Source organism: Chlamydotis macqueenii, chromosome 10, assembly GCF_036417535.1.
Source record: "Chlamydotis macqueenii isolate bChlMac1 chromosome 10, bChlMac1.mat, whole genome shotgun sequence".
NCBI classification, from domain to species: domain Eukaryota; kingdom Metazoa; phylum Chordata; class Aves; order Otidiformes; family Otididae; genus Chlamydotis; species Chlamydotis macqueenii.
The window spans coordinates 3,996,783-4,022,385 of record NC_141565.1 but is presented as its reverse complement, the minus strand read 5'-3'; the positions used below and the strand labels follow the sequence as shown (position 1 = coordinate 4,022,385).

Here is a 25,603-nt window from a genome sequence, read left to right as displayed (position 1 = left end):
ATATGTCACTAATAAATGCCAGAGACTGAAGACTTGAACTGCAAAGTGAAACAGTATATTTTGTGGCAGTTCCTAAGCCAACTGCCAAAAATATGCAAAAAAGCATGCATGTATTAACAGGGGAAAGGTAATTCATGCATGATAATAAATAATAATTATTTTATATATTTACAGAGAAATACTGAAGAATCAAGATGAACTACAGAGGCTGAAGAATAGCTTTCCTATATTCAGTCAGCTTAAAAAGTCTCGTTCAACTTGGGACGAGCCAAAAGAGCTAAAACCAAAATATGCAGTCCACACGGACTGGTTGTGAGCACAAAAGGAATATGTCATGTTATTAAAATGTGATGGGCAGTCTCCAAGACAGATTCGTGCAGTTGATGTTAGACTCATCACTTTATGTAAACCACATTTGTAAACAGTGGAGAATGAAAAAGTACTTAGTTTGCCTTACAATAACAAACATATACAAGGTCAGCTTAAAGAAGAGATTGCAATGTAAGCATTAGCCACATATGGCAGCATATGCTTGCTTGCTCAGACACAAAAAGTAATGCAGATATAGTCATTTCCAATGAAGAAATCAAGATAGCATTTTATATCACTGACATGATAATGGTAAATATAAAACACTGCCCAAATTTTTTTCATTTGCATATTTTACCATAGTGAAAGACAGCATTCTGAACTGCAATGTGCTGGGTACACTGCTACCCTTTGCCTCAGAAATGAATCTCCACTACTCGTAAAAGTTACATCTGTATTTTAAGGCAAGGTAGAATTCTAATTTTCCAACTAATTCGTTCATTGGTGGAAATAGAAGTCACTGAAAAGGTCTGAGCAAACAGTTTGACCTGCCATAATCTTCCAGTTATTTAAATGTGTCATATTTTGTAGGAAAAAATATACATACATTTGCTTGCAGAGAAAATACCCTTGGACTACTTTCTATTTAAGAGTAGCTCTTTTCATAAAGACCCCAACATCACGGATTAAACAATTGTGCCAGATACATTTTTCTATCAGGCTATTGAAAAACAAAATCTCACTATTAATGAAACAGCAGAAGCAATAAGATATCATTTTTTTCTTTTGACAGCACTTTCAGCTACATCACCTCAAACCAGCAGCTTTACAACCCAGCCGAGAAAGCAGCAGTTGACCCTCCCTCAAACAGCTGCAGCCCTTCACCAGCTGCTGCGTGGACGCTCTGCACACTGACCCGACAAAGTGACCGAAGTACCTTGCAGCAACCCAGCTGTCTGCACACTCAGAGCTTCATTCAGAACTCCACTGCTGCCCTACTGTGCTGGCTCCTGTAATGGCTTTGGGTCCAAAAAGTAAAGTACACTGGAAACAGTGATCCTAGAGAGGAATTCTGCAAGAGTAGGTAGTTTTTAGTAAATTGGAAATAAGCTGAAAATGTTTAAAAGAACAAGCTCATAAACTAGATTGGGAACCACTGGCCTACATCAATTTTTAGTATTCCTCTCAACAGCTAACATCTGAAGTTCAGAATCTGGTAGTCAACAGACCTGAAAAGGTGACTTCTGGGTATTGTATTTTAGAATCCAATTACAATCACAATCAAAATACTAAATCCGTGTCTTGAGATACTAACCAGTTTCATGACAAGAACAGTATGTCAACATAAGCAATACTGATTTCTAGCACAGCGATACTATCTGTTGTACAAAATATCTGGGTAATCCTTGGTAAGGCAAGATGGTGACGTTTCTTCCAGATCCCACCGCTCTGCGTGTCAGCTTCATTATGCAGTACGGCTACAACAAACTTCAGATATGCAGGAATGTGTTCCTACCACCATTACCAACTAAACGAGAAATAACAGCGAAAAAGAAGTATTTATCCAAAATCAAGATGTTGGCTAAACATCAGGAACAAGAAGCACTGCTGTAAAACTAGAATCCGCTGGAACTGCTGATTCAACACCTTACTGTTGAAAGGAGAAGTGAAAAATAAGAAACCAGTACATTTATATCACAAGCCTCAGGCTCTGCTCACTTCTATTAAAGAGCCGAGAAAGTTTTGGAGGTTTTTTTAAACAGTAATTGAATACAAATTTACTCAAGCAAATGCATCCAAACCGAGCTATTCAAAACACAGGGGAGTGTTTGCTTAGGAAGCTTCGATTTCTAAATGCAGGCAAGGGAATGCAGATATATGCAATTTGATATTTCAAAGAAGTTTAAAACCATCCTTCAGATCTTTATGTGGGAATATGATTGCTTTTGAAACTGTAATTTTATTCCTTGGGAAAAGTGATTAGGAGAATTTTTTTCACCATTCATCTATGCTACTGGAACTGGAATACATGCAGAAACAATGCAGCAGGTAACACAAGTCTTATCTCGTTTGATAGGATAGCACCAAAGTCGGCACAGTATCTTTTTCTCCCTTCAGAAAGTAATAGCAGACAAAATAATTAATATGCAACTTAAACCATCATTTTGCAAACGGCACCACATTACATCTCTACTAAAAAAAATAAAACAAAATTTCCAGGCTGTTTCCGCAGCAAGACCAGACTCTTAACAGAGAAAGGAGCTAATTAAAGAAACAGATGGAGTCAGATGTGCACGGAATTGGGTAGATATAATGTGCTGTAAGTTTAAAGACACAAACGGTTACATTTACTATGAAACTTGCTTAGGTTAACTCAATTAGTCACACATTTCCGAAGTATACATAAACAGGCAGACTAGAAAAGGCAAACAAAGAATACCCCAGGTTCTAAATATTGTGATGTGCACGTCAATATAACAGGGCAAGTTCTCAAAGACTTTGTTTTAAGCTCACAATTTCAAATACTGTCTCTGTTTGAAATAGAAGATAAGCTTCATTTCTTATACACAAGAGAAATAAATTCACTATACTGGCTGATAAAATCTGATCTACCTTTTCTATTCTCAAACCACCTTCCCCGGCCACATAGCTGTCTACTGAAAGCAAGAGGTAGAATTTATATGTAAATACAGACCAAAATCCTAATTTTATAACTTTAGAGATGTTTGGCAACATGCTGATCACTATAGGCTATTGGTTTACTTTGCCACTGGCTAAGGTTTCACACTTTTAGTGAAATCACCGTTTTCAGAGAATAAAGGCTAATTAAATTGTAAATCGGAGTGATTCCAAAGCAGAAATGACCAGAAATGGACCTCACTGTACTTCAGTTACTTCAGTGGCCTGATGTCAACTATTATTAAACTACAGGTTTTACAAAGTCTTCCACTAGACGTCTAGAGTTAAGCCAGAAGTTTTGGCCGTCCTACAGGCAGTGATGAAAAACATATGAGTGGTAACAAGTCATCTTAATATCATTCTTCAGTACTAAGATGGGCTAATCTGAAGCAGCACTTTGCTCTGGTATCACCCACGGTGCCAGGAGGATCAAGAAGTCTGCAAGTGGAATTTTTCTTTATATTTACCTTCCATTTCACAGCCTAACTTCTTTTTTTCCTCTCTCTTTTTTTTTTTTAACGAAATAACTGGACATAAAGATCTCAGGTGGATTATCACAGTGCTTCCGGAAGAGCTATCGAACTTGCAAGGTATGTCCAGTCTGAATACCTGTTCTATTTAAATAGCAATAAAGAATTAAGCAACTCACTATGTACAGATCAATAATGTCAGGTAATTTAGAGTTAGAAGTACAACTTTTTTAATTGAACATTTGAAAATCGACTTTGCAGTTGAAATAATTCTGTATTTCCTACATCTAAGCTGAAAGCAAAAAACAGCTACAGTGAATTATTTAACTATTAAAGAAAGACTTGCCAGGAAGACTTAACAACTGGCAATGGTTTTTTCCTCAGTTACTACAATCTATGATAATCTATCCTACAGTTATAACAGTTCTTAAAGTTATAACTGAATGTTAGCTTTCTGTAATTTGCTATTCAAGGTTGGTTTATTTTTAGTAGATATCAGCAAAGTAATTAAAAACGCCACATGAAAGACTGAGCCATAGACAAGCTACAACCTAACAACCCTCACGCTCACATTCACTAACACGCGGGAGTCAAGCAGTGTTTCCCCTACGAAGTAAATACTCTCCAAACATAAAATATTTTGTAAACATGCTATTCATTATTATACCACATAACTTCAATATTGGATTGTTTCTCAAGGCAGAATCATTTCTTCAGTAATCTTACTGACCAAAAATCTTCCTCCTGTTTTTCTGCAGCAATTTAAGTATATCAGTAGAGTAGACAAGAGGGTTAAACATAACCTCCTTTTATTTCTGGAATGGGACAATGACTAATAGAACCAGAACTATTTTTAAATATAGCTTTCAAAACAGCTATGGTCTTGCCTTTCTTTGGACAAAGTCTGTGCACAGGGCAATGATTTGTGTTATTAATGAACACAGGGATTTTTCTTTGCTTCCGTAAAGACCACCACTGTGTCATTTAAACATTTCCTTTTCAGAAACAATGCCATAGGAAATTTGCCTCTGTACACCGGTAACAGAAGTGATTTCTAAATATAATTTAGAGTCTTTTTAAGTCTTAAAGCCTGACCTGTTAACTCTTTCAGTGTCATAACTGGGAAGACAACAAAGAGCACATACTACAGAACTGGCATGCAACTGCCAAGGAATCTCGACTTTTTTTCTTTTTTTTTCAGTAATGCACACAGCCCATACTAACAATGTAACTTCTGTCCTCACAGGAAGTGTTTTTCTTCCCACAATTCATGTTTGGAATTTTCATGTCACAGAACTGTTACACACTTAGGCGGGAATTTCCCACACAATCTCTAGAAGTTTTAAATCATTTTCAGATACTATGACATCACCTGGATTTAACTAGTTGTAAGTGATAAATATGATCAGCACAGGTTGATTTGGATTGCTACACACTTCAGGAAAGACAAGTCAGCCTTACAGCAGCTCTACACGTAAAGTGTACTCTCCACATTCAATTGCTTACTTTGGGGTGGCCAGTGTTCCAGTGAAAAGGTGCTACTCAAAAGCTACTTCTGCTTAAGGAAAGGAGGATTGCCATAAAGTAAGTGTAATGAAGTATGTGAGTCCTCCTTGAATTTGCGACACACATTATCAAACCCATCTTTAGTGTTCCAGTCTGTAAAAATGAGAATGGATAAGGCCAGGCTTTGTCCAAGCAACAACCACCCTTTCAGGGGATTATTCAGCAGAACACCTGATCCTGTCTTAACAGCTTGCGTAAGCCTGGAATGGCCGTTCCACCTCGCCCCCTTCCCTCTCCTCCCAGGGAGCGTTCTGCCCCCCACACCAGGCTGTCCCGCCCACTCCTTTGTGCTGGCTCTGGTACTCAGACTGATTCAGTTTGTTCACCCGGAAAGAATGCGTTGGGTTTTCTTTCTTGCTTACATTAGTTTCCTGCTGGTTTAGTAAGTTCCAGCAGCTCAATGGAGAGCCTGAGTGGAAGAGCTGATACAAGAGAAGTGGAACCCATACATATTTCCAACACCGGGACTTTCAGTACAGGACCCGGGAGCAGAACCAGCCTCAAGTGGCAGCAGTGGGCCATAGTACAGCTGTATTCATGAACTGTACTTTCCGAAAAATTAGATGTTTCGTAAAATGATCATCATAAAATAATCAAAGTATTTTCAGAAAGATCACTAGGATCTTGGATTTTAGGCTTTCATTTTCTTTTAATTCTCTTATTCTTCAAGTTTACACATGCAGGAAGTTTGTATAAGTTCTTTGAGATGAGCTGCAATGTCAAAGCATTTCTAGAGGCATATCAACATCTATTTTTTGGGAAACTCAAAACCTCAGCTAGGAAAAAAAAAATTAAAGCCTCCAAAAAATCCAGTTCTTCAGAATCCATTCTTTGGCAGTTCTTTAGAATCCATTCTTTGGCAGTTCTTTGGCCAAGGCAAACCTGGAGTCAAACTTGATTACCACCCATAACTACAAAGCCAATTAGCAGTATGGATTTCCTAATGGCAAAATGGAAAGATGAAGCAAGGTCTTTTTCTCTTTCAAAAAAAAAAAAAAATTTCTATCACAACTCAGGCTCTCTTCTGTAAAGGGACTTGTTTTAAAGAGATTTAACTCACAGGACCAATATATGTCATCAATGACATATTTCAATGTTACTTTTCTAGAACTGTCTGTGAACAACGCGTGTTTTTCAAGAATGCAAATTGACCACTACTCCAGTCACAGCCTCTAACTTTTCACAGTTCGAAATCATAATTAGGTTTTTTAATACCTGAAGGGAAATATACAATCCATTTGCTACAGGTGCAATTGTAGAAACAGATTGTTTGTAGAATTGTACAATTGTACAAACACTTGTTTCATAAGGCAACTTCCTAGCACCTGACCCAGAAGAGCATTTCAGGAGGATAATCTTTTAGATATAGTAAAACTATACATCCAGTGCCTATCACAAATAAAAATCAGCAGATGTTCCAAGACATGATACGTGCTACAACGCTTGATATCCTACATGCAGAAATTGTACAACACCTAAATAAAGCACTTCGTACCTGAGCAGCCAGGGAAGAAGACCGTCTGTGAAAACTCATCCATTAAAGCCCTTGTCCAAGAAGGAGGAGAACTCGGAAGTCTGAAAGGCTTTAAACTCATCTCCCAAACAATGGTATGACTAATGTACTGAACATTTTAACTGTTTTGCTGAAGCTGAAATACAAGGTTGAACGGGCTGAAGATCCCAAAGGTGTACAGCCAGACGTGACTGCAGTTCTCTCCAAACAAACAAATGTAGGTTCCACATCTTGTTCCCAAGATGTTTGTATTCAAATACTCTTTCAAGAAAACTCATTGTATAGGTTTGCAAGTACAACTATAGAATTCTTCATAGGGGCATTGAAAGAGAGCATTATTTCGAACAAAAAGGAAAATACATGTGAAAAATATATGTGAAGATTCTTTTAAGAGATTGTTATACCAGAAAAAGATAAACGCACTACTCACATGACCATGCAGCTGGAAGATTACAATAAATATTAAACTTACAGTTATATGCTGCATGCCTGCAAGATACAAAGTATAACGTGCTTCTGTTTTCAGACACATCTTTGGGGAAAAGGGGTCACTCCATACTTTTCAAAAGGCTGAGTTTTATGTAATTTAAATACTGTTGGCTTTTATCTCTTTATACACCCTGAAATGTATACAGTTACACTAGCAGCAATGTATGCAATATACAGCATTTCAATGCTGTGAAGGACCATACACAAGAAACATCAAAGTGACCTTGTACAGAAAAAAGCAACACAAAACTCAGAATTTTGAATAAACCAAGTCAAAACCCTTGTACAAACCAGTGCACTCCGTTTCTGGGACTGACAACCAATGACAAGATCCCTACAGACATTTTTCAGCTATAAACAGAGCAGCAAGCATTTAATTAGGTGACCAAACGAGAACTGACATCGATTTAGCATTTCCCTGAAGAGGTCTATGACAGTCTAAATATAAACATTTTCATAAACAGGATATGCCTAATAAAACGTACAGCAGCTGCCCCTAGCTTGCAGAGCGTGCAGATGCAGATACCTCCGGAACCGAGCCTCCGAGAGGGCACAACGGAGAGCCGGGGGCTGAATTCACAGCCTCTTCTCACAGGGTGGCAACATCAGGTGGCATTCCTATCATCTCCATTTTCCCTTGTGTCTAGTTTCACAGGAGTGTTTGGTCAGTAAGATAATCTTTAGAATAAAACCAGAGGATCTTGAAAATATCTAAGGGTTTTGACCTACAGATCATCATTAGTCAGGTAACACAGTATACTGTAGGACTGGACTCCAGGTTTGCCCAGCCAGGTTTGGCCAACTCTGGTAAAATTAAGAGAAGCTGAAAAGTGAATGAATAACTGTAATAAGACAGATTCTGCCATATTTTTCTAAAGACAAATTTACTTTTTAAGTCCTTTGTAACTTGTCTTTTCTTCTCAATAACATCAGAAAAAAAGTAATTGTAGCTATCTGACGCGGGGTTTTCTGCGTTGAAGGTGCCCTAGCTGATCCAACACCTTTCTTTCAGACTGAAGGACCCATGATTACACAAGGAAGACACTTTCAAGTGTCAGATCATGTAGAATGCTGATGGATTTTATGCCATTACATTCAAGCATCGCACATTGTGAGCTCCTTTCAGCTGTCTGCCTAGCTGTCACCTACAGGTGCTGCGACAACACAGCTAGGTTGAAAAACAATGTCTACTGAAAAAATAGGCAGATAGAAGTACTGGTTTCCAGCTTTCTTCTGGATGTAATTTAAGTTACTGATTTCAAACGACACAGATTCACAACCTGGAAGCCCCTGTCAGAGAAAAGAGCCCTCATCAAATAAAAGTCACATACGAATGTGCTTGCAGTAAAATACAGAGGTGAACTTCTGCCAACAGCAATAATACACGAATAACCAGAATTTGGGAAACACTGTTGTCAGGACTGAAAACACAGTCTATTCCACATTAGGATGAGAAATGTTAAACTAGAAGAGGGTAGGGAGTAGAATAACAAGTGTTTAGGGAGTATCCTGATGACTGCATTTTATGTATTGCTAAAAGTATTTCCCAATTTTCTAGACACAAGCAATGCGCGTATGCCAATGCATCCCATTAAAAATATTTTTTTTCAGTAAGAAATAATAAAACAAATACAATTCTAAGTTCTGGTAAAATTTGCCGCAAAAATTACACCTCAGAGCCAGAAGCAAATGATGATACTATTTTCTAAACTCAGCTAAAAGCTTTGATATGGCATTCAAGTCTGATGAAATATTTTAATAGTATTTATGATTTTACACAATTTTATTATAATATAAATATTAAATTTTAAATAATATTTTCAATATTCTTACTCTTTCATATACTAATTAAAACATAATAGTCACAACAGACCTTTTTTCAAGACCAGAGACTGTAGCAGAGCGTGAAATAAATAGGCCAATATCTTTATTTGCTGTTTCACATTCACTGATTCCTGTGTTTGTTTTTTTGCTTGTTTGTTCACTTTCCTCTTCAAGATTGGCTAACGTGATTAAGACGATATGAAAGAATACACGCTCCTTCTCTTCTTGGCTTTGTGCTCTGCCAAACCTCTCATTGGTCCTTCATATTTTACACTAAAGAATATGATGCTCCAAGATATAGAAGATGGTGATGATGATGACGAAGATGACAATTCTCTATTTCCAACTGCTGAACCAATGATACCACTAATTCCTTTCGATCTCTTCCCAATATGTCCCTTCGGATGCCAGTGCTATGTGAGAGTTGTCCATTGCTCTGACCTAGGTAAGAATGAATTTGTGTGTCTGTTCTCCACTAGCCCCTCCGGTGGAGGATTTGCCTTTTACAAGACTAATTCTGCAGCTCCATAAATTGCACACATTCACATACTCCTTTACAAATAATTTTCGGAAGGAACTTACATTTTTTCAAACAGGCTTGCAAACCATATCTAATTCTCGTGCAGAAACTAATTTGTCTCCAGCACTTCTCACAACATAAATGTTTTCCCAGTTTACATGCAATCAGTTTAGAAAATTAATTAACTGCTATCGCCAGCTTCCATTAGCAATGACTTCTACAGACAAGAGCACAGAATGGAAAGGCAGTTAGAATATGTAACAAATAACTGTAAAAATATTTAACCGAGTACTTACTGGGGTTAATAAGTACATCTAATCTGCACAGCTTTTTATCCACTAAGAACAATGACAGAATGTGAAAATGTGAAAATATTTACCTTTTAAGATGACACTTTCTCCTTTTTCATTTATTTCCATGAAGTTATTTCCAAATGGATGAGCACAAAAGTTTGCTGCATCTTCTGTTTGCATTAGATAAGCTATTAGGCCCCTCTTGCAAAAAAGACTACGGCTAAAGGACGCAACCAGAACGCCACAGGTCAAGAAAACATCACATAGGAAAGAGAGGCCATAAATAAACCGCAAGGAAGTTGAACACGAGGGCATAGATGGGATACAAAGCATTTGCTCAGCACTGCCATTAAAGTGCACGTCACTCGTCACAGGGTAGCTACTCTCGCTGATGCATACTGCTCCCTAAATACGAACTCATTATTAGTCGTGCCCATTTCAACAAGTGTCATTGCCGTCTTCCCATGATTTAAGGTCAAAGGACTATGCTCCTGCCACTGTCACAGTGACATCTGTTCTCATCACAGCTCTTCCACCATCCTAAACTTAATCCTAGACTCTCAACGTTTTAGAAATGTTGAGTGAAGGCATATATTGCTGGTTTTCTTAAAATGTGTCATTATTAAGGAATCGAAAGAAACTTCTGTTGACAGCAATAAGCTGTGGTTATTGCGTCTGGTGTAGAGCCTGCAAACCTCTTTACTCGAGTTGACACATGCAAAAAAAAAAAACCCTATTCATAGACCTCATCTCTTAAAAAATGCTACCTATTAGTTATGGAATAATCTTTAATAAACTGGAGCAGCATTTAGCATTTGACACATCAGCATTTCCACTGACAAGAAAGTTCCTGTCCCTTGCTAGTCTCCTCTGCTGACTGAGGATCTCAGACGGCATGAACCGAAGTTATTCTGTAACCGAACAATTAACAGTACTGAGGAATTTATACAACTGCTAATTAAGTACTGGCAGCTGGAAGACCATATTTGGTCCACTTTGCTGATGAAGACATTTCTCAGCCTGGAGGTGAAGTGGATGGCCATACAGGCAACCACGCCTGCAGAGCGGGCAGGGCAGTGCCGCGGCAGAAGGGCATGCGCCAGCACCATCCAGAAATCCCTTCGCACCACCGCCACAGCCCTGCTCCTTGAGGGCCGCTGCCTCCAGGGACCTAAGCACTGTCCCTGGAAAACAACCAGTGCTCTGAGGCTGCTTATTTCACAGACTAGAAGAATCTGCAACCCATTCGTGCTTTTCAGGACGAGGGGCAGAAGCAGCTCCTCCTGAAACTATCCATGTATTTTTGTCGTATGTTCTTGCATCATGAGTTCCTCTCGTTATCAAATATTCCTTTCTGTCTTTTGCTCTATGTTTGTTTATTTTCTTCCCAGTTATGATCCTCAATGATCTTACTGTGTTTTGTTTCTGTCATATACTAAAATAGGTTTGACATCAATACCTCGCAACATTCCACCAGATACTCGTATGATTGACCTTCAAAACAACAAAATTAAAGAGGTCAAGGAAAATGATCTCCAAGGACTCACGTCACTTTATGTAAGCTTGCTGTTTTCCAAGTTTGAAGTCCTATTTAGTGATCTGAAATATTCCGATACTTTTAAAACACGAATGATATTTTTCTTTTCCAAGAGTACACACAAAAATACAGTCTAATATCTGAATATCTGACTGGTCCCACACAGTAAGAAGCAAATTTCTTTGAGCTGTAAGAACTATGCTACTTTCTACAACATCCAGAAAACGTACCATGTGTCTCTTGCCATAAAGATCCCCAAGATTTATTCAGTCCTTGGCATACAGAGAAACAATCCCTACATTTTAAAACCTGGAAGACAAGTGCGCCTTTTTTATCTTCTTAGCTGTAAAACAGCATACAGAACTTAATCTCATAGGAGAAGCAGAATGATATTTTCTGAGGGTATTTTCAAAAGCACACAGCATACAACTAACACGTGCACCACGGGAACTAATTATACAAATCTAATTGACCTGAGCAACTCTAACTCCTGAAAAAGCCGTATGCTTTACTACTGTTTTTAACATGCTCAAGTATGCACTTAGGGACAGGCCTTAAAATGGCTACCACTGGCAACTGACAAATCTAGATATTTACAGTACATGATAATCTATTTTTATGAGCCTCAGAGGCCTGCAAAGGTAGAATAAATCTGTTTTGAAATACTTACGGACATAAGATGTCACCCTAGATCCAGCACCAACGAATATTGACAATTTTAAAATTTTCATTGTACAAATGACAAATCTGTTTCAAAACGTACAGAGAACTAACGACATTCTATTGCACATTAGAAAGACACAAAACACACATTAAACTAACATAAAACAAATCCTTTTCAGTCATATTTGGTTTCTGAGCAAGAACTGAAAGTTTACCGGATCTAAATATTTATGAATGAGCTTGTTAATTATTACGGATCAAGCTAGCATAGAAAAAATAGGAACCATATAAATTCATTCCAATTCCCCTTAAGTCTCTTGTGTCTGAGTACAGAATGGTGATACCAGCAAGTCAGGGATAAGCACACAGACTGTACTTTATGTTCAGTTTAACCTATACCACCCTGACAGGCTGGAGAGGTGGGCCCGTGCCAACCCCATGAAGTTCAACCAGGCCAAGTGCAAGGTCCTGCACCTGGGTCGTGGCAATGCCAGGCACAGATCCAGGCTGGGCAGAGAATGGATGGAGAGCAACAAAATTTTTACTGAAAGCAAAGTTTACTTTGAGTACTACTCTACTTAGCAAAGGCAGAGACAGCAGCTTGGATTAGGAAGGAGCATCTCCTGTTTATTTCCTTAAGCTACCTCCATTTCTTCCGGTAAAAAAAAAAAAAGATTAATTCTGTTTTTCTTTACTTTTTTTTCACAAGTCCAGAGAGCGGATGACTTACCAACAGTTCAAAGAAGTAAAAAAGGAACAAAAATGATTAGTCTAAACAAGGAAATGAAGAATCGTGATTTGACATGCAAAATAATCTCAAATAACTCATATTTTGTAGTAACTCAAATTTCTGTGGTAACACATAGTAGCCCAGAACAAAAAACTATCCGAAAAAAGGACTAGTGTACTGTACAGTCGAAAGAGACACTTAAATTTACAGGACTTGAAAATGATGGTGAATAAGACACAAATTCAAATTCATGTGAATATCAGTTTTATACAGACAATAACTTTCAAGAAATTCAGGTTAAAAACCTGACCTCTATTTTGCATCACTATGCTGAAATATAGGATGAAATTCTGAGGTTTGAGAATTTGCCTGCATTAAGAAACAACACCAAAAAAGAATATAATATCCATATAGTCCCACAAAAGATATGAAGAGAAACATTTTGTTTTGCAAATCCTTCTCATTACCATTGGCACCTTGTCAGCTCTGACTAGTTTTTCTCTACCATCTCGTTGATGATCCAGCTTCCAGGTTCTTTTTTGCTTTTCACAAACAAGTAAAATGCCTAAAGTATATACAAAGTGCCAAAGTGTGGTATGATGGAAAAATAAAATATTTTAAATTCTTAATTGTTAAATTATGTATCAAATTAATGACTTAAAATTCATAACCGTAACATTCCTAATGGTGAAATTTTCTTCACGTTGCTCTTCCTGTATCTCATAGGCACTGGCTTTGAACAACAATAAAATATCCAAGATCCATCCAAAAGCCTTCCAACCAACAAAAAAGCTACGACGACTGTATTTGTCCCATAACCAGCTAACTGAGATTCCAACAAATCTACCAAAAAATTTAGCAGAGCTCAGAATTCATGCTAATAAGGTTAAGAAAATCCACAAGGATGCATTTAAAGGAATGAAGTCTCTACATGTTTTAGGTAAGTTCAATTAAGTAGAAAAGAAAATGTCTTTATTAGAAACGTAACATACTATATATATAATTTTCATTCAAACAGTTCCCCAATGTGCAACTTCCTCTTAACGAGACTTCCACGCTGCGGAAATCATTGTTCACAATTTAATTTCTAAGACAGCTTAGCCTTTATTCTCTGAGAGCTGTGACTTTCAGTCCTCAGAACAGGTAATCAAGCTAAACATTAATTAATGCTTAGAACATCAGAAGTCATCAATAAAATGAAATCAGCCGGTTATAACTTAGCCTAGCATACACAAAATTCCTATGCCATAAATACTTTTTTTCTTCTCCCTTGGACAGAAATGAGCGCAAATCCTCTTAACAACGACGGAATAGAGCCAGGGGCTTTTGAAGGAGTAAATGTCTATCATATGAGAATTGCAGAGGCTAAATTAACTTCAGTTCCTAAAGGTATGCTTTCTTTTACCTTTTCTATTTTACCTATACTAGGATACTCCTAAATAAAATGCTTTAACATCTATATGATTATTAAAATGTTCATAAATTCTGTTTTGTATTGTTCATTACTACCAAACCACCTCGTACCTTGTTTTTCTTTTTGTACTTGGTATCTAATTCTGCATCTCCAAAGTGCGCATGAGCATCACCCAGGCTCACCCCCAGCCCTCGCTCCTGCCTCCTCCCTGTCAGCCCCTCCGCTCCTCTCCGTCACCCAGAGACACTTTTCAGGAGGAACTATGTGAGGAAAATACATAATAAGATGTCAGTTCACATCTTTCACATCAGCCTCTCAAAAATCCTTACAAAGAAAGGATAAACCCCCTGATATTTGATCTGGGTCATAAGGGATACAGAATTCCCACTTCCTTTAGGCATTTAAAATGAAAACTCCAAATTTCTTTACTTTAATTTTGAATGTTTCAAGTGACTCTGTAGCTCAAATATGCTCTGCAATATAACCACCCTCATGTAAAAACCCAATACAGCATTTGATAGATCTTTTGATGGGGTTTTGCTAGGTTAAATTTAATACTAACATTTTAATTAAATTCAACATAACATACTATAAAATTAAATCACTCCTTCACATAAAAAAAAATTGACTAGCGATTTGGATATAGTAATAAATGGAAGAACTAATTTTACAGATCACCCATCTCCACACAAAGCAGCACGAAGGAACTCAGTACAACACTCCACCTGCATTTTCTGTAGGTCGACAGAGTATTTAAGCAACTTGTCATGATTTTCAACTGCACAAAAGCAGTAGCTAAGAGAAAAGGGGAGGACATAAAGCACAATACCATATATTATATCCTCCATTATCTTACAGGGAAACTAAATGTTGGCCCCTAAGATATTTATTTTGCAATCATTCTGATAAAGAACTTCTTATTAAATTCAGTCTCTTCGTGTAGATGGATACCTATGCAAAAGCATCTCTGTAGAAGAGAACACTAAAAAAATCCCAAACACAAACAAAACCAATTAATCCCAATTGTTAAGGTAATTTTAAGATCAGAAACTATCTGGCTGCTTATGGTAACACCCCCAACACACAAAAAAGACATTCTTCTAGTATCATAATAATAGCACCTCCTATCACTTAGCACAGAAAAAGGAACAAAAATTACTCCGATTTTGTCTTTGTTATAGAGAAGTCTCCTAGAAGGAAACACAGTCCAAGATGTGGATAAAAACAAATCATAAACAAACAGGATTTCATGGTGAACACATTCTGCGCAAATGAAAACTAGGTTTGTAGGTCCTCCTATCTGCAAATGTGATAATGACACAGAAAGATTTTTAAAATGTCACTTACAAAATGCACTTAAAATCTAAAATGAACAGACAGGTAGTGTTTCCTTGGGGGACTGTAACCGAGACACAAGCAGCACCCAGCAGAATTGCACACTGGAATGGAAACTGGAAAAAAGCCCAAACACACAAACGCCAAAGCACGTCACCCCACATAAAGGCAGACTGCGAGGCACACCACTTTTCTTCAGAGTTGTGCTGCTCCGACAAAGAGCAGCGGCAACGGGAGCAGCGCTCTGCTGAGCCGTACCAGTAAGAAATCCACCTGGTTTGTCATGCTTAGCGTCAGGGTGCCATCCAGCTAGATGTTAGGAAATCTGAGCCTAATATCAGCAAATAGAAATTCAAACTTGTTACTATCTTTCTCTACCTTCACTAAAAGGATTTTGTAAAAAAAGACTCTCTGTCTTCTGGCAGTTCTGCATTGGGACCATTCGGTCCCAGGTGAGACAACATTCTGCGTATCAGCAGCAGAAACGGCAAACCAAACAGCTCATTTTGCTTAGAGAAATCCAAAAGCCTTCCTCCCAGGTCATGCTAGGAGCTGGAATGGCACCATTGTTACACCGTTTGGAAGAAAACGCGCGTCCACAAAAAATTGTCACAGGTTCCTCAGGAGAAGGATTTTGACTACAAACAGTTAGATAATTGCACATAACATACAATTTACATCTTTGACAGACGAACCAACAGCACATGAAAGTCGTTACAAACAAAGTTAGTAAAACTATATCAAATTTGGGAACTCTGAAATTTGCACATTAGCATATGCACTTTCACATCTTTTTTAAGTTACTATTTTAAACTAAATGATGTTGAAGACTTTTTTTTTAAAAAAGTAACATACTTGTATCTAACACCCATTCATTTGATGCAGACAACCACCCCAAGATTCTTCACCCAATCCGAAACACAAAGGAAAGAAGCTGTTTGGAACTTAATAAAAATTCCAACAAAAATAAGTTGGTTTATTTTTCTCATACTGTGCCTTTGTTTTTCATCAGAATTACCTTCCAGCCTACTAGAACTTCATTTAGATGACAATAAGATCACAGCAATCGAACTTGAAGATTTCAACCGGTATAAAGACCTTCAAAGGTAAAACTCCCATGCAGAATGTTTTTGTTTGATAAAAGGTCAGACTTGGCAAGATCTCTTATTTGATACTCCTCTTGTTAATGAGAGAAAAAAGAATTAAAAATTTTAAGTGTTTTAGTAGAACTGCCTTAAATAAGACCAAACTTAAAAAAAACCCCAACCACACTACAAAAAATAAATTCTTACCTCGCGGCACCTGGGTGTTGTGCGATATAGCGTGGCTTTTACATAATACCTCCTACTGTGTTAGCAGCAATCGCCTCGGTTAAGCATTACATGTATTTCTCATACCTGGGAAACACAAACCTTTGTGGTCACATTATTTATGAGCAGCGTTCAGTATTTTTCTCGAGCCTGCTTCCTGTCCGACCTGGACATGTTAACTCCTCGGTCACTCACCTCACAAATCGCCCCCAAAACAAGCAGCAACACCTACTGATTTTTGGTTTAGGACCGGAATGCCTTTCTTGCAACTAAATTCATAGGATTTAGCAGTCACAATAGCTTTTTAATTGCAGAGAAGGCCTAAGTGTACTGGCAGGAGACACACCATAAACACCCTACAGAAAAATACAGAAGGATGGCAGGGAAAGGGAACTTGGAGTCCCGGCTACACAAACAGATGGGAAACTGGTAACTTAAAACAGAAGATAAATTCACCTCTTGAAAGCTAGCCTGAGAGAAATACAGTAGCTGATAAAGGAAACAACTTGATAACTGTTTTCGAAAGTGATGGGGTTTAAGAAAAAGAAAAAAATGTATGTTTCTGAGGAATGTATCGCTAGTGCAGGACAAAAGGAGGAAGTTCAGTCTCTAAGGTTCAGTGAAGTACGCTGAAAATATGGCTGAGCAGCACTGAATTTTGGATTTGGTATTAGAAACTACAACCACAGTGGAACTGCTGAATTGCATTTAGATACCAACTTCATTTTCTGAAGAAATCAAGAAAGAAAGGAGAAAGAGAGAACTGCAGGATTGCATGGAAACTGAGCTGTGCCTCCACCTCCTGAATCACCTTCCTTGCAATGCAGGTTGAGGTCTTACAGCAAAAAATCTAACTAAGGTCTAAATGAAGGAAAACGTGACAGTAGGTAAAAAGGTAGTCCTGCTTACTTTTAAAATAGAAAGGTTTTGACTAAACTATATATGTAACCGTTTCTTTACAAGACTTGCTCTTCTTTGGCTATTTATTAGAACAACACTTTTTATTACTATGAGTACACTTTGTAGCTATACTACATGATAAAAGGGCATGATTTATTTTACAAGCAGACTGGCTGATGTTTCTCATTTTAACTCTTGCCACTAAAAGTAAAAAATCTGCATGCAAAACTGGACAATTGCTCACATCAGGCTAGCTGCTGTCCTTTAAGTGGAGATTAAATGAAGAAAAAATATTTGTTACATCAATAGTGGGTGTTTTTCCATCAGAGGTAAGATTTCATCATCTTTCACCAGCTCTTTTTTTCCCTACGTCTACTCCTGTGTATTCCAATCTTTAAAATAAAAAGTATAGAATCATAGAATCATGTATGCTCTTTGTGTGAATGCTGTTGTGAATCTCAATTAGTCTTTAATTAAATGTTCCTTGTACTATTTCTAGGCTAGGCCTTGGGAATAATAAAATCAAAGAAGTGGAAAATGGAAGTTTTGCCAACATACCAAGTATACGTGAAATCCATCTTGAAAAAAATAAGCTCAAGAAAGTTCCTCCTGGATTACCCGAACTTAAATATCTGCAGGTCATATACTAAACTTAATAGAACGCTCTGGTAGTTACGAGTTGCTAGACTTGCACACTGCCACACTGATTAGGACATAATTAAAAAGCATAATTGTCACATATATTTTGATATCACCGTCATATTAGGAAAACCTGAAACATATATATGTGTGTGTGTATATATGTATATGTATGTACTTGAAGAAATTAGCAAGATAAAATAGCAGCAATACTTCCTAGAAAAAAAGGAAAACAACATGCTACAGCCAGAAAATGTTTCTAGAAAGTTTGTTACAGATTTATTATAGTTTCCCTAGTAGCAAGCAAGAGTGGAAATTTTTCCATTCACACACTGAAGAGTTTTATATCCAAAGAAAATTATTTATGAGGCTGAAATTACAGGATAAGATTTTAAAATTTGTATTTAGAACTAGACAAATTCTGCATTAAAATGCTTTCAAAACACATTTATATCCTGAATTCTGGAAGAACAATTAAAATCAAATATGTTTTACAAGATGACATATACCTTAGGATACAGAGCAGAACCAAGATTAGGGAAACATGAAAAAATGTACAGACGATAGAGAACATGATAAACTATTGAGTAAAGGCTTTACCTCTGAATTTCATTTCTTTCCACTCCTCATTTCCCTTCCAATTAAAGGAAAATCTTTTGAGTTATATGGTTCTTTTAAAACAAAACAAAACAAAAACCTCCAAACACCAAATAACGTAAAATTAGATAAACAAACAAAAGAATTCTTTTGTCAACATACATAATTTTACTTGAACAAATTCTAAACTCTGCTATCAAAAGCCCTTCTTTTTCACTGAGTTAAGGTAGATCAGCAGTAGCCTGGTCTGTTCCTATAACCACACCGACAAATCTCTCCTATTATCAACTTTTCCACAGACTTACTTTTTAAAACTTATTAAATCACTGGAAATTTGCATTGCAGTAGAGTACTATACATCATTATAATCCTTACTATAAGAGATTATAAAATTGCATTTTAGGAGAATGTTTGTCCTGGTTCTGGCCAGGATAGAGTTAATATTTACCTGAGCTGGGTGGAGAACTGAAGCTGGTAGCCCCTATGGCTGGGATAGTTAACTAATTAGCTAACTGCTGGGGTTAATTTACCCAAATTAGCCAAAGGGCTATTCCATCCCATCTGACATCATGCTCAGTGTATAAGTGAGGAGGGTGCTGAAGGGAGGCCCCTGCTACTTGGAAGAGACTGGATGTGGAGATCTGTTGTGAGCTATTATACTGTATTTGTGTTCCATCACTCTCGTGTTTTCTTCTGTCATTACTGTTAAATTTACTTTTTGTTCAATCTCAACCCACGTGTTTGGTTTTTTTCCTGGTTTTCTTTTGTTTGTCAAATCTCCTCCTATTCTCTCGGAGAGTGGGGGGAGTGAGAGAGAGACTGCGTAGTCTGGTCCCCGTTGGGGCTGAACTACGACAATGTTCCATAAGAACAGAGTCCAATTATTCTGATAAAACATCATAACGTTTTCTTGTGAGAGCAACTGTGTCAGGAGGGTGACATTTTTTAAAGATTTAACACTAATTTTTAATTCCTGTTACTATTAAGGTCTGCATCCAACTGGTCTTATAGCAAACCTCAGTCATTTACACGCCAATGAATATTTAGATATTTTTCCCATTTACATATTAACTCTTACATTTTAACTGTTTCTTATTGCTGCAGGTAGTCTTCCTTCATTCTAATCATATTGCAAAACTGGGAGTGAATGATTTCTGTCCAACAGGACGAAGAAAGAAGAAAGCATTATACAGCGGCATAAGTCTCTTCAACAACCCTGTCAAGTACTGGGAGGTTCAGCCTTCAACTTTCCGTTGCATTTTAGCCAGAAACAGCGTGCAACTTGGAAATTTCCTCAAGTGATACCAAAGTTGGTCATTTCGAAAAGCAACTTGTCCAGATCAGCTCTACAATACTTGAAATTTGCAGAAAAAATGCCAATCTTACACTATTTAACCAGTTTACAAAGTATTTACTGTTTCAGAGATAACTAATTAGAAACAATATGTTAGTAGGATCCATTGTATTATTTGACAATGTTCAACCTACATTTGAATAACTTAAACAAAAGCATTTATATCTCATGGAAGGGCTCTCAGAAGTGGAACTGGAAACTGTACTTGATGTTTCCTACTATAGATGTTAAATTCTTTACCTAAATCACATAGTTTTGACATAATTTTTCTTTCAAATAAATTCTAAAAATCAAGTGGAAGTGACTTTTTCCACAGTAAGGACCTTTTCCTCTGCCAAAAAGTATTGCAAGAAAAGTTGCAAAAAGAACGATCAGACTTCAAGGACAACTTCTTGTGCCATTTTTGATAACCAAAGATGCAACAAAAAGGTACGGCATTGTGAGGCCTTTTGTCTCTAAACTAGAACATATATTTATACTCTATTAAGTGAGATAAAGGTGGGTTTCATATTCAGAACTAACACGCAAAAAACCTTTAAATGTTTTTGGTATTTTTTCTTGCAACTTTAAGAGGGTAATGTCCTTCAAGGTTTCGCAATCAATATCATTTGGTGCACTCTGAACATTAAAAGTAGGATTTGAGACTGATATGCTTCAAGCTTAATAGGAAGGATTATTTAACTCCTTTTAGTCCAGCACAAACATTTTGCTTTATCTATAACAACTGTAATAATATTTTTCATTTATTTTTTCCTCTTTTACATTTTGACATCACACAGGTTAAAAATCTCTCGTTAATGTGAGTACCTTAAAATTGCTGAATGCAAGCAGATAGCTGGAACTTAGCTGCCTTGACTCTTACATAGGTCAGCACAGAGAATTCTCAATACCAACAGTACTGTACAAAATGGATATTTTCTGTATCTACTTAGTGTATATTTGCTATTGAGATTCAAAATAAATTAAATAAAGAATACTTGCATTTGTATACTTGATTACATGATAGGTCATGTCAAAACTGAGAGATGACAATCAAACACCTTTCTGACTGTTCTCTAGATATTTTCTCTCTCCTTCCTTCTTGCAAATCTACATATCCTGCAGATCATTTATCATTCCTGTTCTTCACAAAGTTAGAAATTCAACAATTTATTTGAAGCAGTTCCAGGAAAGGACACAAACTAGAGTAGAAGAAAATATTGCATAGAAAATCAAGCAATTCCCAGTCTCTCTGTCTTTCTACCACCTCCCTAAGTACACTAAGCAATAAGCATCTAACATCTCATTGTTTTCATTTGCTTGGCCTCGTGTATTTAATATTTTGTTAGCACCAGTATGCTGTTGAGACCCAAAACCACATGGGTAGAGGAGGGAGAGCGGGCCAGAAGAGGCTTTTACTGAAGAATAGTTTTTGCAAACAGAAATTCTGTAAAACACTTCAAGGCAGAATAAAAACAAAACACTAAACAAAACACAGACCCCAAAAATCTGCAGATCACCAAGCATCTTTCTATTCCTGGCTTCTGAAGATGTTTCTAAGGAGTGCATTTCCTAGCAGTAACATGGGGAACGCAGTGATCAGCACTGAAAACACTCATTACCAAGTACATTCTTCATCAATTGGTCTAACTTATATCATGGACTTCTTTAGCTGCAGCTATGTCATCATGCGTGAAGATTTCTAAACCCAGACCAGGGTCAGAAGACAAGCCTGATGTACATGGAGAAAGAAAGGCAATACTTTAGTAGATTTTTCCACTAGAGACTTACTACACTCATAGGAAACACAGAACTGTTGATGTACAGTTCAGACTGTACTTACATACACTTCCTGCAACTCTGCATTCCTGGCGAAGACACGGTTTGAACCTCTCTGTATGTCATGCTTTAAATAAATCCAACATTAACAAATGTGACAAGGCTACAGAGGGAAACAGCCAGCTTTTTAAGCCAGCTCTACAAGATTTATGTGGAGCATGGAAGAATGTCGAATGGAGCAAGGGCAGAAACAAGTAACTGAGAATGAAACAGCACAGTAACATAAAGAATAACACGGCACCCAGACTAGTCATTTACCCCAGGGCAAATCATCAGTGCTCCACATCTTTACTTTCAGACTCAAGCTACGTCATGGTAACACCCAGGTGCACATTCACAGCCCATGGGAAGCACCAGTCTTCTCTTACTGATAGGTGACCCTGCGGTATACAACCATAATCAGCTCATAACCCCATGCCAGAGAGACAGGTCATTGTCAATAACAACTAACTACCCAAGAAGAAAGTGAAGATTTGAAATAAATGACCACTCTTATCCAGTTACAGCTAAAAAGCTGAAGTCCTTAACGCTCCACAAAAGGTCCACTACTTATAAAGTTTACTATCAAAAAGACAAAGGAAAGGCAAATAAAGGGTGAGGCAGGAAGATCTGCAGATGACCGGAAGGTATTTGAGAGTCAAAAAATATTTGAGGGACTTCAGGGGAAAAGAGTGGTCAAGTAGCAACATAACAGCAAAAAGAAGTTCAATCCTAAAGAAGGTTAAGAATGAAAAATGGAAGGAAAATTTCTAAATCTTTTATCTACTTTGTAGAACATCAGAATCACAGAATGGTTTGGGTGGGAAGGGACCTTCAAAGCCCACCCAGTCCAACCCCCCTGCCAGGAGCAGGGACATCTCCAACCAGACCAGGTTGCTCAGAGCCCCGGCCAACCTGGCCTGGAATGTTTCCAGGGATGGGGCATCCACCATCTCTCTGGGCAACCTGGAACAGTGCTCCACCACCCTCATTATAAATTTTTTTCCCCTAATATCTAATCTAAATCTACCTCCCTCTATTTTGAAACCATTACCCCTTGTCCTACCACACCAGGCCCTGCTGAAGATCCTCTCCCCATCTTCCCTGCAGCCCCCTTTTGGCACTGGGAGGCCGCTCTCAGGTCTCCCCAGAGCCTCCTCTTCTCCAGGCTGAACAGCCCCAGCTCTCCCAGCCTGGCCTCACAGCAGAGGTGCTCCAGCCTTCTGATCATCCTCGTGGCCTCCTTTGGACTCACTCCAACAGGTCCACGTCCTTCTTACTCCTTACCCTGAGTAAGTGGGGTAAAGGTGGACTTCAATCAAACCTTCAGTTGAAAGCACAACAAAGAGCAAGTACAATGCCGGTAAAAGGAATAGAATCTATAACAGAAAAATCAGTCACTAGTTTAAATGTATTCTTAAACAGTCATGCTATGATAGTTACATCAATTCAGCAATGACAACATAAACAGGAAAGTTGATTCAAATTCTGCAGGTTAACTAAAGGGATAAACTCACAGTGTAACATAATACACTAATGGTGTGGTGAGGATTAAAAGGAAACAGAACAGAGAAAGTAAACAATTCCTTATCTAATTGAAGCTTACGCCACGGGCAACAGGAATGCTGCACTTGCCAAGACTAAGACATTTAAAAAGATGGACTTAAGTCTGAATAGGTGTAGAACAACATCTGCTTCCTTTTGTTGGGCTACTCCTCTCTACCCCAAAGCAGGGCCAATTCAACCTACTCACTGCTAAGAAACCTACTCGGTAGTAAGGAGCTCTTGGAAGCAAGTACCTATATTCTCAGGAAATCTTAATAACTGCATTTAGCATAAGATTGCCAAACATAACAAAGGACCTCAGGTGAGTAGGTTGCCACATGATAAAATGAAACCTCTCTTGCATTGGTTCAAACTGCCTGTATTCTATGACCACCAGGCACATGTAAGAAAAATGGTCACTGATTTCTGATTTCCTAAGGGAAGAGTTTGGGCTGAGGCTAGTTAATGATCCTAATACAGACTCCAGAAAGTGTCCCTCAGTCTTGGACATCATCCGAAACTTTCCTTGGGGCATGGCTTTAGCAGAGTAGTCCTAGTCCCTAGAAAGCACGGTTAGTACTTTCTAAACAGGTACTCTTGTAAGAGTTTCACCAAGTTTTAGGTCCCTTGTAGAAGGAAACACAAAAATGTAGCAGAGTCCTTAGAAGAGTATATAGTCTTCCAAAGCCTTAAAAACACTGCCGCTTTCTCACTCTTTCCTCTTTGCCATGCATTCAGACTGAGAAATCCTTTCTACTGTCAGCATCCATGGATACATATAACATTCACAGAAAAAACAGCAACACTGTTTGGAAGATCCTACCTTCACTCTCACACTTAATAAATAATCCTAAAGGATCTTATCAATTGCTTAGCTTTTCATAATCTTCAAGGCAAATTCAGTTAGCTTTGAAGTTTTAAAAACCTCATCTGTGACTTAAACCACACTGGCAATTTTGCATTAAGGTAGGTTAGTATCAAATGGTTTATTCTAACTGTCTTCTGCAAGAGTTATTTTACAGAAAAGACAGGAATTTCCTATATCATGTCACATAAATTCGTAGATGTCTGTCAACTATGAGGAAAAAAAGTATTTTCAGATATCGTTCTCCAGTTAGCATTTGTGGGTAATAATAATTAATAATAATAATAACTAATAATTTACACACGTTGTATCTTTGGCATACTTTAATAGAAACTCAAGTGGATGTCCGGAAGACATATACGCAGCGCAATATAAAATGTGCCTTACTCAGTTTCAGCAATGATTTCTGAATATGGACAGCAAGGAAAATAACAGAGGGTTACCTAACTAGTGACAATACACTGCTGTTCCGTGGTCTTGCCATGGAACAAGGCAGCTCAGTACCAGCAGACGGGGAGATAAGCTGTTGACTCCACCTTTCCGTTCTCCACAGATGTTACAGAAAAATGAAAGAGGGAGAAAGATTTTATATAAAATCTAAGAATCTTCTCTTACTATTTATTCCTTATACAAGTAACTACATTCCTCTAATAATAATAAAAAAAATTAATATTTATTCCATCTAAACTTTGCAAACTTTAATGGGCTTCTTTGGAAAATCTGTCAGGTCCCTACAAGACAGTTAACAAATTTCACCAGAGGATGGCAGTCTATTGTCACCAATAGAAGGTAAAGTAATTGTAAAGAACAAACAAAGACTTATTGCACAGTAACAGCCCAGTAAACTTCACAAATACTGATTAGGCAGAGTAGCCTCTTTGCGTACTGAAGTACTGTTTGAGTGCTTCTAAAGACTGAGTTCTGCGTCCTGCTCTACACCGTTAACTTGCCAAAGGATGAAATAACCTCATCTCAGAGTTTTCTCCCTGTTTCTTTCCCCAATATCAACCTCCTTAATGCAGCACTTTAAAACACACCAATACAAAGAATAGTATACAAGTTACACATTAGCAGACAAATAAAAAATCATGATTTTAACTTGTGCCCTCAGCAATGGCAAGTGCATACCATGTAAATCCAAATGACATTCAGTAAAACTGGATTTCTTTCATATCCCTAATGAAAAGCAAAACAAACAAAACCAAAATTTTGAAGCATCAAACCACTTCAGTTTGAGTGATGTTTGTTCTGCAA

At 37.6% G+C, this 25,603-nt stretch overlaps 2 protein-coding genes and 1 long non-coding RNA gene across 5 annotated transcripts in view; 1 reads left to right on the top strand and 2 right to left on the bottom strand.

Annotated features, from left to right (window-relative positions):
- Positions 1-25,603, bottom strand: part of LOC147599458 (uncharacterized) — a 352,989-nt gene that overhangs the window by 152,178 nt on the left and 175,208 nt on the right. The gene's annotated exons all lie outside the window — the stretch shown is intronic.
- The window catches only part of CENPP (centromere protein P), a 162,941-nt gene that overhangs the window by 69,864 nt on the left and 67,474 nt on the right, over positions 1-25,603 (bottom strand). The window lies entirely within an intron of this gene.
- Positions 3,341-21,118, top strand: ASPN (asporin). The gene is made up of 8 exons (XM_086755759.1): positions 3,341-3,578; positions 9,025-9,295; positions 11,108-11,220; positions 13,320-13,533; positions 13,872-13,982; positions 16,355-16,448; positions 18,052-18,190; positions 19,893-21,118. The coding sequence occupies exons 2-8, from the start codon at positions 9,049-9,051 to the stop codon at positions 20,088-20,090; spliced, it is 1,116 nt and encodes a 371-aa protein (XP_086611885.1). The 5' UTR covers positions 3,341-3,578; positions 9,025-9,048; the 3' UTR covers positions 20,091-21,118.